Here is a 14,489-nt window from a genome sequence, read left to right as displayed (position 1 = left end):
TCTCTACTTATTTTTTACGATTTTTTTTAATTTTTTTTTTATTTATCGGCTCCGATTTTGATGAAAATTTGCACAGTTGTTCTTTTTTAGTAAAGATGCCAATTTGTGTTATCAGTTCTTCAAATTGAATCACGACTACTTTTCTAACAGGGCCTGTGTAAAAATAGTACTAATGAGTTAAAAAATATATATTGCTGAAACGGTTTGTTGGATTGATTTGGTGTCTTGAGCAAAGTTGTAGATGTTACTTTGGCATCACCATCACCAATGAGGTTAAAAACAAAATTTTTCAAAAATGCACTTTTTGAGAAATTAACTTTTTTAATAATAAATATAATTTTTTTCATTGATACAAACGAAATTTTTTACAGTGTATATATTTTTACACAATTGCCAAAATAATATCTACAACTTTGCTGAAGACACCAAATCAATCGAACAAAGCGTTTCGGCAATATATATTTTTAAACTTATTAGTACTATTTTTACACAGGCCCTTTTCCAAAAGTAGTCGTGATTCAATATGAAAAACTGAGAGCACAAAATGGCGCCTTTACTAAAAAGGAACAACTGTGCAAAGTTTCAGCGTAATTGGAAATGATCGGTCAGGATCGATTTGCGAACCTTCGTGGAATGCCTCAGTTGTCTCTTATTTATATGTAAGCTATGTACCTATTTATGAGTTCTTTTCACTCAACATCATCTTTAATCTACTCCATACTAAGTTCTACACAACTTACTCATTCCGGATAACTCCGGTGACCATAATATAAAATTAAGCCATTTAAGATTACATACATTATAGTCACTTTAACACATTTTAGGTAATTCGTGACTTGTCCGGGAATAGGATATGAACTCGTTACCTTTAGTGTTAGAGACATGGATGCATACCACTATGCCGGGCCCGTTCGCCAATATTGGACTTTCTTATGGTCTCCTGAGTTATCTAGAATATACTTTTGCTATAAAGCGTAACGTATTTTTAGATACATACCTGTCTACATTTGGGTGTCACTGTGTAAAAAGAACTACCCAGAATGTATTCTGAGCACCGACACATATTTACATGATTTTCGATATTCTACTCCACGGAATTTCAGGATGGCACGTTGACTGTATTCTGATAATGCATAAGAATGGCTTTTTCGATTTATTGAAGGTTGCTGTTACAAAATGTTTTGCTTAATATCGAGTGTGTCTTTGTATAACTTTCATTTTATTAAAACAATCTTAACTATTCCAGCAACAAGAACTGGCGACGGGGTCCGATTCGGAGCTGCTAAAAGGGGCACCCTCGTGGAGCAACATGGCCCCGAAACCTGCCATCGAGCAACGCGGAACTAGCACAACTGCACCTCCCGTAAAGGCACAAACTGAAGAGGAAGCAAAAGGTATTGCATTCTCTTCCTAGTTTCAAATAGCGACCGTTGATTGTTGGTAATATGCTTGTACTCTTTCAGTCGCAGCTGAACTGGCCGCCAAGAAATCACGACTTAAGCAAAGTCTGGTGAAACGGGCCCGTTCGGTGGCAATATTCTCCTTAAAGTTGAAAGAACAACGAGCAAAGCGCGCCGAAAGAGCTGCACAAGAAGCGAGAGTAATTGCCCTCAACTATTTACTAATCGTATCTCCTCGAATTAAACCGTTTACGCTCGCTTTCAGGACGCACTTCCAGCACCACCGCCCGGTGGCGAACTGTCGCTGATTCCCATCGAGCAACTGATTCAAGTTGACGACGTTCTGAACCAGCGCAATCAAACGCACTCTAGCGGTAGCACTAGCACCAATATCAATAGCAACAATGGCTCAGGAAGTACGTAAGACCCAAGCATGCTTTACGGCGGGTGACGGGTGACATACACAATGACGAGGTAATCCTCTCTGTACAGCATATGAAAATAGCAACACACTAGTTCGTTACATTGACTAATCCTTAGAATCAGGTAAAATAATAATATTGTTGAAGGCAAAAGCATCAGAAGAGAATCGAATATGTACATTGTAAAAGCTAACATAGGAAGCGAACCATTTGAGAGCCATTTTAATCGTAGAAATTTGCAGAAGTGATTCAATGTTTAGGAATTTTACAGTAGCGGGAAAAGCATCAGGAAAAGGGCAGTTTTAAAAGTAAGAACCTGAGCGAACGAGACAAGTATCTATGTAGACACAAGTAGAAGGAACCAAGGGTTTTAGGAATGGAGTGTAATATCAGAAGTAGGGGTCGTTCGTGATGTGGTGTTGGGTGCTTCTCGACAGTATTATAATTGGTAGGAAGGACGAGGAAGAGGTCTAATAGAACATAAACAGAAAAAAATATAAAACACGGGTGCGATTGTAGTTTTGGTAAAACTTTTACAAAATTGGTTGACAAACAAAAGGGTACGAGAGGACTGAGCGGTACCGAACTCCACGGCCAAAAGTGAATTAGAGACAGATGTTCTAAAGTATTTAGTGCTTTGGCAAAAGCGCCTCAATGAATTGTGAATATAATTAGGAACTGATAGCAAAGAGCGTAAGAGGTTGAAACAACGAGTTTTATGTTAGTGATGATGTCAGTATTTAACCATTTCGTTCTAATGTGGTGGCATAGGTTATCTAGGACTGTTCACGATTCTTCCGTCATACTCTGCTTGTTCTATAACTGGTGGAAAAAATGTGGTGTGGCCCCATTCGAATATTACGAAACTCAACAGTGGGTGAAGTTGTCCTATCATCGCATTACATGTCATGTATTTGGTTTTGAAAGAGTTCGTGGCGAGAGGATGGGGAGACCATTTTATTGGATTACGTAATATTAGAACGAACCCTAAACACTAAATTTGGAGATTTTAAAATTTGTTTAATAACAATTTTTAGGAGTTCTCCAATAGATTTATACAGCTTGAGAACTACGTTTTCCATACACTAAAGCCAAAGAAGGTATTCTATTAGGACATACAAAGTTCTGAACTCTGGATATATTAAATGCATTGACATTTTATTATTTATAATCGTTATTTTCACTCATATTCTCGATTTTGTTCGAAAGTTTTTAAACAATTTATGTTTTGTATGAAAAATACGGTTTGAACTAAAACAAGAATATGGGTGATGAGTTAGAGCATTTCCAGACCAAACAGAAAATGAATTTCAGACTCGAACTTCTTCATTTCTATCTCATTCTTAGGTTTGATCTCATCATAGGTGGATACATTCAGGTTTTCCTCTGGCGTGCATAGTGAGGATGAAGGCAAGGGAGGGATAAACTAATAAAATTACACTAGCAAACTAATCCACATAACGCGAGTTCTTCGTGGTGCGTTATGGTGTAAGATCTACCACCGAATCATAGTCGACTACTAGAGGAACAGGATTTTGCAGTAACCAAAGGAACAAAACTCTGGAAACAAGAAAACAATGCCTTAAGCAAGCACCACACAGGCAAAATATTGTCAATACTAAAAAGTATCATATTGATGAGTATATTGACGCAAAATCAAAAAAGTTTGATTTCATGTTTCAATATTTTCCCTCATTTTCCTCTTCTGTTTGACTACAGCAGCAGATGTGGCCTGTTCTTTGGCATCTTTTGTCAAGGTGGTTGTGATTTGATTCGAAATATGCCAGCGGCTAAAACATTGTTAGTGAGGAGCGACTCAGTATTGATTACCTCCCGAGCATATTGTTGAAAATATTGACATGAACATATTGATGGAAATATTGACGAAACTTCTGTCAAGTGGGGCGCTTTTTGGACTTCTATGTGATTCCTAATTTTCTATTCGTTGTTCTCTAGTTTGAAGTGGCTAAGACTAGGGTTCTGATGTATGGTCAATATCGGTGTCATTGCTTGATTTTGACTAACAAAGGGGCGCGCCTTTGGAGGGTGCTCTAGGTATTAGAAGGGTATTGAGCACAGGCCAAATAGCAAAAAATAAATGAATTTCAGACTCGAATTTCTCCGATTTGTATGCAACTTAGTATAATTGCTTTTTATGGTCATTCATTCACATTAGAGCAAAAGATCGGCCAATTTGAATCTTGCATACAAAAATTTCGAAGGAAAGCATTTTTTGAAAATGTTTCATTAGCAGCCAAAAATATCCATTTGTATTGTCCAGATGACGAAAAATTGAAGAACAGGAGATTTCTATCAATGGGCCCAATCTTTAGATCCATAGGTTAACATTAAAGCCATATCCCCTACCATAATAGATCAAACTACTGATCGTAGTGGGTTTATGTCACGAGCATGGAGGACAAACTGCATTTTTCGTCAAGCCAATTCGATGGTTTGTTTACATGCATTATTTGTTGAAAACCTAGGATGAAGTACAATGAATTATTTTTGATTGAAGATTTTAGAAAATTGTTTTTGCTAATTTAAAAAAAAATGCAGTTTCGGTTCCCCGAGGTAAATTTGAATAATTTTAATATTGATTGACTGCAATACTTCTATTCATTTCTTTATACCGAGAGAGTAAAAGTTGGTTCGATTTAAGAGTCCAAAAATAGCTCGATTTTAGAGCCGTGGGGAATAACGCATTATGCGGCCTCGCAAATTACATTTAATTTAAAACTATGACCGTTGACCGTTGCACTGAACACTTAACAGTAGACAACCGGACAACACACAACATCTACTAGACCAATAGGGCAATTCCGGTTGAAGCAAGAATCGAACTACTACCGTACTAATCTAATTTAATATAACACCAACACAGCCAGTTCTTGAAAGCATCCTGGCAAATGATTGATATACCTCCATGATTTTTCTTGACTATTTGATATATGCTTCACATCGAAGATGCGTCACACATATCAAAACGGTCAGGCCTACTGTGCAGCATTTAAGGGGTAAGATGATTCAGAAAAAATCGGGCCCATTAAAGTATATACGACAGATGGCGGTAGGGTTTATAATTATAAATTTTCAATGTGTTGTGTATGCTTGTCTGTGAAATAACATTGAGGTAACGTTAGGATAAATACAAAACATTGAGAAATATTACGCATCACTTTCAGAAATACTTCAATTCGCAACCGATGAACCATTCTGACGGCCATATGAGTACCCAAGTAACCATATAGTCGCAATATAGCTTGTATATTCTTACTTTGCTTGAGTATGGTTAATTGGGGAATCTGATGAAACTGTCACTTCTTGAAACTGATCCCTTTCGTATTTCTTTCATTCTCCTTTCGCAAACGGAGCGCTCGATGGACCAGTGACTTTGGACGTGAGCCTCGTCCCAGATCACCATGGCAATTCAATAACATATGGTGGACATCAAACCGACCAAAAAATGCGGAATCATATTAGAACCAACCAACCAAGGACGGTCTACGGAAGGAAATTGCCGGTGAAGCACGGAATGAAATACGAAGCGTTAGAGAAAAAGTCCAAGGGATTCCAAAAGAAGCAAATAATGACGGCGGAAGAGCAGAATATGGTGAGAGCTTTCCATTTATTAATAAAAAAAAAAAAAAAAAATATCAAAATTACACTAAATACATGCCAGGGTTGAAAAGAATATTTTCGAACCTGGAAGTGTGTATGTATCACCAATATCCATTTGATAACGGTGATGCATACATGCGGGGCTTATTGTGAGTGAAAGTAACCTCGGAATGGGCGTGACTCTCCAGACATTCTGAAATGGGTTGCTGGATCTGCAATAGAGCTATCACCTTCTAACTCCCGGACTAAAGCTGTCTACAATGACCATAAATGCGACATTGTAGAGAGAGTTCTTCCATAATAACACTGCCGGCCAGTGGGGGTTAGAGGGAATACACACACACACACACACAAGATGATTCAGAAAAAATCGGGCCTGTTTAAATTGATGCTGCAATAAATTAATGAAACCTGGACATCTCGTACCGTACACTCCGTTTTCCGTAATTTTATGATTGGTTGGTCATTGGAAGCATCTAAGCTAGAAAGTTTAAGTGATGCTCCATTTTCCTCTGATGGTTGGGACATGAGCACTAACTCTTGTCCTAGCCTTTTATGGCTTATGGCTATAGCGTGATTACTCGCTTTCTGAAAAGATAAGATTGAAAGCAAATGGAGAATGACAAAGGAAAAGGATTATATATACTCTATGAACATAAACAAATATGTTTGATTTGAAATATACAATATGAAAAAAGCAAGAGATTGTATCCAAGGTACGACCGTAGATTTTACGTAGGATTACATGCTATGTACCAATATTCTGCGACTGTGTTAGGGAAACCACTTTTTTTCATCAAGGAAACGTCTCGTTTGCTGATGAGAAATGACGCATTTTTGTGGTTCATTCAATAGATAATAAAAAAGCGATAATTGAATGGAGAAATTTCTTGCTAAAACGTTTCAATCGCGAGATATTCGCGATCAATCATATAAATTCGATATATTTTGGTTTTTTGTAGCGTCCTGATGAAAACCTTACCTTAATTCGAAGTCTTTCTAATTAATTGACAAGACACCTACTTCAGGCATATTAATTGACAAGAGACCTACTTCAATACTGTTACGCATTTAACCAAAAACATTTGGTTGCTGGGTACATTATCAAAGAGCTTTAGGGGTGATGTTCAATGAAAATAAACTCTTAAACAACAATAATTTATGGTGGTGCTGAAAAGAGCCGTTTTGTCGTGAGCTGTATGTAGTTTGGAACGAGTGTGACGCCCTTGGCATAGACTACCCACAGCGAATAACGAAGAGCTACTGAATCCGATCACGGTAGCGGTGTGGCTTCTTCATCCTTCTTCGGTGAATGGACGCTCATGTGGGTTGCAGCTCAACCACCACATATGGTGATTGAATAAGCACCGTACGGTGAGACCGGATGGAATTCGATTTTGAAATCTGTGTTAGGGTAAGCGCTTTTTGCAGGAAATCGGTAATAATGTTGATAACCATTGCAACAGTTGGACATTTGTGTAATTTTCAATAGTGACCTATTGAAAATTTATAAAGTGTTGTTCGATTGGCTTGTTAAAATCCATCCGCTATTGACAGAGTTATAAGTGGTCAAAACCTGACTACTTTTCGTAACGAGGTCAAATTTGGTTTTTTGAAATTGCAACCCCAATATGTTGCCAAAAGACGTAATCCTACGTCAAAACATAACGTGGGTAGTCACTACCGCTGTTTTGTCACTACTAACAAATCAGTTGTTAGTAACAAGGCATAAAAAGTAGCAAGGATTAAAATGTGTTCCTTTGATTACAGAAAAATCCTGTTCCCCTAGTTTGAAGTTGTCAGCACTGGTTCGGTGGTAGATCTTATACCAGTAGCGCACCACGAAAAGGTAATCTACCAGCTTTACTGATTTGAAAAGACAAAAAAAGGAATGAACTCACCAAATTTAGCAAGTTCCACCTAAAGGCAGATTGACATGTGTTGTTGTAGAAGTCCAAAATGTAGACGGTCCACTTGACGAAGACCAATATGAACTAGTCCGGTTTGTGGTAGAGCTTGCACGGAATGTCTTCCTTCGATTTGAGATAAAGGAGGTTCGGATGTAGTCGATTTTTGGCAAGCCTTTTTGTGGACAATATTTAGTCATTTTCGATTTTCGATTGGCAAGCCTTTTTGTGGACAATATTTAGTCAGCTTCAGCCAACGAAGAGAAGAATGACGTCTAGGGCACCATGTTGGATCTTCTTGGATTTGGAACAGCTTGTCAGTGGCATATAACAAAAATGTAGAACTATGTAGATAGATTGATTGCAGGTCGCAGTGAACTCGCTGAGGAACTAGAAATCGTATCCTATGCCTGGTTTGACCAGATCAGCAACTGATTATAGAAAAAAAACTCTACGGAAAAAAAAACAAACGTCACTTTAGATCACACGCACAGCCTACTCTCTTTCCGATTTCTCTCCGTCCGGTCAATGATCCCCACGGGTGATGTCGCAAACCATGCTGTTCGTGCCCAGGACCACATTCGCCCCATCCATACTTGTTCTTGTTTCTTGTTTTTTTTGCTACACTCGAAAAATTTTTTGAACGTTTTGAATCGTCCCTGTAAGTATTTGTTTGTAAGGTAAACGACGGCTTTGGCAATATATTTACCTATTATCGTGATGGGGTAAACAAAGTCCTTGAGCGCTCAATTTTGACCAAACGGTGTTCTGAAACATGATGCATCAACATGCGATAAATGAGTGCAACATAACTTCATATTTCTTTGTAATATCTTGTGATAATTGACGCTTGAATTAGAACACCACAGTGAACAGCAATCAATTTAATAGGCATATCACTCGTTGTTTTGAACTTATTTTGTCGTTACAGCTGAAAAATGGAAAAACCCACTAGCGAAAATCGATTTAACTCTCTTTCTTTACGTTATACATAGTGTCGGAAGAAGTGCGCTGTGATCGCACAATGATACGCTATAATACGCACAACTTCCAACACTATGCATTAAGTATAGACTGAGAGTAAAATCGGTTTCGCTAGTGGGTTTTTCCAGTTTTCAACTCTAATGACAATTTTGCGCACATATCGTAGAGTGCAGATGGATTATGGTGCTTCACGTTGTAAATCATAAACGAAACATTTTACAAATGTTCCTTTGCGAAGTTCACCATTTCCGAAGACTGCCCGTGCCCAGTATGTTAACGTTAGATTGTTTATTAGCTTGTTGTATAATGACGTAGCAGTGATTTTTTAAGGCTGTATTGAGCTTAACATATGTGCAACCGTAAAGAAGTAACACCGACCTAACAGATATTGCCTTTGTCTACCGCTATCGTTCGTACTGTTTATTTTGGTCAACTTTATTGTAGCAACATTGTATTTTTAACACAGAAAAGTTCAGATTTAATTCAAATCTTTAATCTGTCTATCAATTCAATACCTTTAGCAGACAATCAGTTCATGCTGGCCCTTATTACGGGTATCACTTCACGGTGTCGTTTTTCGATACGCGAAATCGGTATCCGATTTTTTGCGTATTGACGCAAAGGGTACAGTCAAATCTTTCAACGCGTTTGTCTCAGAACCACTTTTTTTTTTCGCTGGCTGATAAGTTTTCTCAGAAACTATACAACTTATCGACTTGAGCTTTTAAATTTTGGTTCTTCATTTTTGTTTTCGGCTAATCTCCCATTTTCATATCAATATATTAATATTTAACGTTTTTTTTTCTTCAAGTGTCCGAAAACAGTAAACAAATGGGTAAAAATCGACCTTTTTTTTCGTATGGCTGCCATTTAGTTAAATAACAAATTTTTTTATGTGAAAGGGAGATTAGCCCAAGAATCTTATACAGATTGCTAATTGCATGCGTTTATGTGTTACAGATTAGCCGTTGCAGATAAAACTTATCGGCTAGCCAGGAGTGCACAGCGGACATGGGTATTTTCGGCCGCCATTTTTAATAATATCAAAACCTTTCAAACCCCTTAAATTTCACCGTGAACTGACACCCGCTATAAGGGCCACTGTCTAACCTTCGTTATATTAGCTTTTGAGAGTATCCATTCATGTAACTTAAAGTTCAAAAACGAATGTCCAAGTGGCAAAGCGAACTTCATGCAATAATATTTACAATGCAATCAATTATAATTTTCTATATATTTTCGCCAAGAGTGAATAGTTTTATGTACATTGCATTTAAATCTAAATTAGCCTCATGTATACATCACAGTTGTTTATTAGCCGCAGGGTTGGCCAGCGAAGTTTTTGGCGGTCAATCAGAGCAGGTACATACACTGAAGAATCCGTCACGTCAATTAGGTCAGGCCACAAAGAGAAAACCGTCATGCAATTGAGCAGGAAACAGAACCTGAAACCGTCTTCACACATCCAGCCGAATTAGGACAACCATAAACTCACCGAAACAATACAGTCAAAGATGCATACAGTCACACAGAGTGTATAGAGATATTGAATACGCAATGCAAGCACAACATTCTTGAACTGACATGTATCAAAAACAAACAATTAAAACCAACCCACATCTAACCTCTGTAGATAACAATTTTACTCTTAGACTGTAATCTAACATTTTCCCTATTTATTGTAATTACATTTCTTTGGGAAACAAAATAAAGAAACTTTTCATCACCGATCTACTAGTATTAATCTTACCCTAAAACTATCAACATTAAGTCTATCATAAAGTCGACTAATATTCTAAAAGCATTCTTGCGAACCATCGATGTTGTCAATGCAGTTTCCTTCAGTTTCCATACAAAATCACCTCAGATGTAGATAACTCCATCAGGCTTTCAGTGTTGAATCGAAGGTTTGTTTTCACTTTTTATTTCACAACGATTTCTAAGTTCAATCCGCAGCGTATTGATTTCGATGACATCTAAAAAAATATGAGGAATGAATCTACTAAAATGAAATGCGATTGTTAATTACATCACGAAATCAGAAATTAAGCAGTTGACTAGGTAAAACTAATGTTATATTAAACTGTACATTTTTCTTTTTCTTTTGAGAAATAAAATGTTGATGTTACTTGAAATAAGATTAGCTTAGAGTTTTTTTTATTAGAACAAGAAAAGAAGATATCCTTATGTGTGTATATGTGTTTATGTGCAAACCATTCCAAAGCTTCAATTTAACAGGTAAACATCAAGCAAGCTTTATAGAGTCCAAATCACGGTCTACCGAACCTTCATAAAACCAAAATTGTTTCTTGGGTTCTCAGCATTATTTTAACATTTTTGGGGGTTGATGTCTTCCTAGAAACTGTTTGAAACTAAATTGCCCATCTTGGGATCAAGCCCGGCTTAGTGGTTAGCATCAATGCCTCCCCAGCTAAAGTCACGAGATCAAATCACATCTCCGGAATACCTCACGTATAAACCTGTGCATTGGTCCTTTCATCGGCGGCGCACAGCGGGGCGGTTCCGTACAATCGCTGGCCATGCATAAAAACCTCTTCAAATCAATGAGAATCCAAATCTTGTTGTTTTTGCATTTAAGTTGTATTTCTGATGTTATGGACAATTTTATATAATTTTGTTAAGTACTTTTTTAGAAGAATTTTCAGTCTTTTTTAAAGAGTAAGTTCAAGTTTGAAGTTAAGAACAACTGCCTTGTTTGGCACTGAAAATTTAACTTTATCTGAAAATCGTTAATTCCAAGCGCAGGGAGAAAGCCATTCAAACAAGCTCTACCACATGCCGGACCATTTCATATTCATCCCCGTTAAGCAATTGGGATCACTTATTACATGTCACCATGGCTATTTGGTTCAAAGAAATTGTGCTGTAACGGCGCCGGTGGTGTACTGGTAAGCGTGATTACCTCTCACCCCAGCAGGCCTGGGTTCAATGCCAGTCGGCGCCGCCGGGATGTTCTGAGGCATTACATCTCTGATCACGTCTTCCTTCGGATGGGAAGTAAAGCCGTTGGTCCCCGGTTCATGAGTTGATGGGTCGATAGGTAGGGTCCAGGTGTGGGAGCTGCCTTCCTGGCACGTCGGTAGCATTGGTGCTCAGCACGGAAAACAAGATCGACGGAAAACAAATCAAGGAAATTGTGCTGCATATCGGAGAGGCATTTTGATCCAGCTTGGGAAACATGAGAAAGCTTAATAATTACAGATCATTCGGGTGAGACCCTTCCTTTTTATTTGTTTACATTATATTTCAACCAAAAGAGTAAGGTGGGGCAAAAGTTCGTTTTGAGTTTTTCAATGCATGTGCAAAATAAAACTCTGGAATGTATTTGTTTTTAGACTTTCCCACAAAAAAAATCTAAAAAATTGGTGGTGTTTTCGAAGAATTATAGGTAACAGTAGAGAAAGTTCAACTCGTGTCCCAAACCCATGTAATCATTCACAAATGTCTAAAGCGCATTTATTTACACTAAACAATCATAAATGTAGCAGAATGTGACAAAAACATCGGAAAAATTGCGAACCTTTTTGCATTTATTGAAGAAGAAGACTATTTTTGAGTGGATTACGTTGTTTGCCAAATTCTGACAATATCTGGGCACAAACATGTGGTTTATTTATTTCCCTTACCATGGGGTATGTAAAGTTTTGTAGTGACAAAACTATTCAAAACTGTCATTAAATTTGTAATCCTTTTCTCCATTGCTGAAACGTACTTTTGCCGCACAAAAAGGAAAAAAAATCGTTTTGAACACTCTTCCGGTCTTCTTGGTGTTTTTTTAGCAGCAGGGTTCGTTTTGGTAAACGATAAGCTGAATTGATGTCCTAACGATCGTATAACGCGAAGGATCTTGGGATTGAACCCACGGTCTTCTGCTCAGTAAGCAAAAACGTTTGCCACTAGGCAGACGAGCTCCTTTTTAATCAATAACGAATCTTGAATGTGGATGGGCTTGAGATTAGACTCATGATGTTCTGCTCAGTAAGCAAAAACGATTGATCTAAGGCCACCGAGCCTCTCATATCACATTATAGCGTAACTCAAGTTTTTATAACTATTCAAACCCGGCACCGACGACAACGAAAAGTTTTACAAAATACAGGATAAACAAGCGATATTTTAATATTTTTAATATGAAAGGATCTGGGACCGTGTTTTTCTCCTCAGTAAGCAAGCCACTGCAACCGACGATCTTTGAAATCCTAAAACTAAAAGCTACGAAAGAGTACTTAGGCCTTCATTAAGATCCACTTTCACGCGACGTTCAATGTTTCGCTTTTCTCTTTACACATGGTTCAGACAATCATAACAAGCTATGACCGACGTGACGATTGTTTAAGACCTGGTTGAACAAGCTATTCAAATGAAATTACGTTCTCGATGTAATGAACAACAGAAATACGCGATAATTCATATTTTCAGCGGTTGATGTTTAATTTTAAATATACTAACGGTACTGCCTACGACTACGACGGCGATTACGACAGCGACTACGACGGCGCCTACGACAACGACAACAGAGAATTTGTAATACCCCGTTCACATTACAGCGTATATCACGTGATATACGCTGTCTTGCAATGAGCACTCATACATCTAGTTTTCACTGGAAATCCTATGTATGAGTGCTCATTGCAAGACAGCCTATATTACGTGATATAGGCTGTAATGTGAACGGGGTATAACTTACCATTTGTCTAGGATAAATACCTTTGCTCGGCACCTCCACTGGTTCTTCATGACCGCTATCTGTCACTGTATGCAAAAAATCGAATAGCAATTACCTTTGTTGTGATACTTCCTGGATTGCCATGGTGATCTGGGAGGAGGTTCGCATATAGTGCTTTCCCCAGGAACCGTTCACGGCCACCAGCTACCGCCCGTCCAGACTTGGGCATATCCAGCGAGACATCCTTCAGCTAACTCACAATCTCCGGCACTCAATGCAAATCGCAGGCACACTTACGCTAGTTACAAAAAAAACACCTGTGCAAAGAAACGGATCCAATAAACGTCACTCTTGCGAAAGCACACCCGTCATCGTCGAACGGCAAAAAAGGAATCGGTGGGCAATTTTGTGGTACGGATTTCCAAAATCAAACGGGAATGCACGAATTTATTTATTTATTTATTTTTGTGGCCATAAAAATTACATGAGATTTCCGACATGATTGAAGTGCATCCTCTTGGATGCAATATTAAAATTAATTTTTTGCTTTCTATGGTCGAACTTTTGCCCCGACTTACTCTATTTATAAAAACTTTACCAAATAAGGTCCTAACATTTCAATTGAGGTCCTTGGCTAGCTTCCCGCATAGAAAAGAACCATTTCTAGAACAGTTCAAACTTCACTGACACCTTACTAGCTATGTTAACTTTATATAAAATAGTTTTGTTATGGTTTATGAAATGTAATAAACAGAAAGGAAACATTACTTTCTACTGTTACAGTTTCTGGTATGTTCCAGCTACATTTTGTTACGGTTGATCAACTATATGAAACTATATTGAACTGTTTCAAAACATTACGAATAAAAGTTGTATACAACTTGTACAATGCTTACGTGTTTCGTGCTTATGGTTGCTTTATGTTTTTTTTACAATTGGCACAAACAGAGGAAAATGCTTTTTTTTGGAACGGTGGCCATGAGTTCACGGTGTTTTTTGCTTTATTATTTTGTTTTTAAAACTTTACTCCAAATGGAAAACCTGTTTTATCGTTGAGAAAAATGAATAACGCAAGTAAAACCAGCTTAAAGTATAAAGTATTTCTAAAAAAGCATGTATTTCCTACAAAACTATCTATGGCTTTTGAGAATCCCAACTGTCATGGATAAGTAACAGTGGTCTACATGGGTTGGACATTTTGCTTCTTCTGGCTCACATCAACCCAAACAGGAAATCGAAGCAGGTTCATTTTGCTAGTGAAAATTTATCTTTTTATCAGAAATAGAATGGAGGTTCGTTTTGCAGGGTGTATTTTTTTTAGTGCTATGTTTATCTGCAGAACAATAAAAACAATTTCCAAGTGAAGGTAGAGGTATTCACAAAAAATAATCTTGTAAATCACATTTAAATTAAAGAACAAACTATATGTTCAAAATCATTAAGAAAATTAAATTCCATGAACTTCAAT

At 37.6% G+C, this 14,489-nt stretch overlaps 1 protein-coding gene across 2 annotated transcripts in view; it reads left to right on the top strand.

Moving 5' to 3' along the window:
• The window catches only part of wwk (white walker), a 76,162-nt gene extending 71,649 nt beyond the window's left edge, over positions 1-4,513 (top strand). For both annotated transcript variants that reach the window (XM_065228171.1, XM_065228170.1), the window contains 3 exons: positions 1,247-1,394; positions 1,464-1,600; positions 1,666-4,513. In XM_065228171.1, coding sequence (XP_065084243.1) covers positions 1,247-1,394; positions 1,464-1,600; positions 1,666-1,824 — 444 coding nt within the window. In that variant the 3' untranslated portion in view covers positions 1,825-4,513. The remainder of the gene's footprint in view (positions 1-1,246; positions 1,395-1,463; positions 1,601-1,665) is intronic.
• Positions 4,514-14,489: the final 9,976 nt, after the last annotated feature.

This window comes from Ochlerotatus camptorhynchus, unplaced genomic scaffold, assembly GCF_037179485.1.
Source record: "Ochlerotatus camptorhynchus isolate MF236.1 unplaced genomic scaffold, CSIRO-AGI_Acam_v1.1 ptg000284l, whole genome shotgun sequence".
Lineage (NCBI taxonomy): Eukaryota > Metazoa > Arthropoda > Insecta > Diptera > Culicidae > Ochlerotatus > Ochlerotatus camptorhynchus.
The sequence above is the reverse complement of the archived record's forward strand: the minus strand, read 5'-3'. Positions and strand labels throughout refer to the sequence as shown.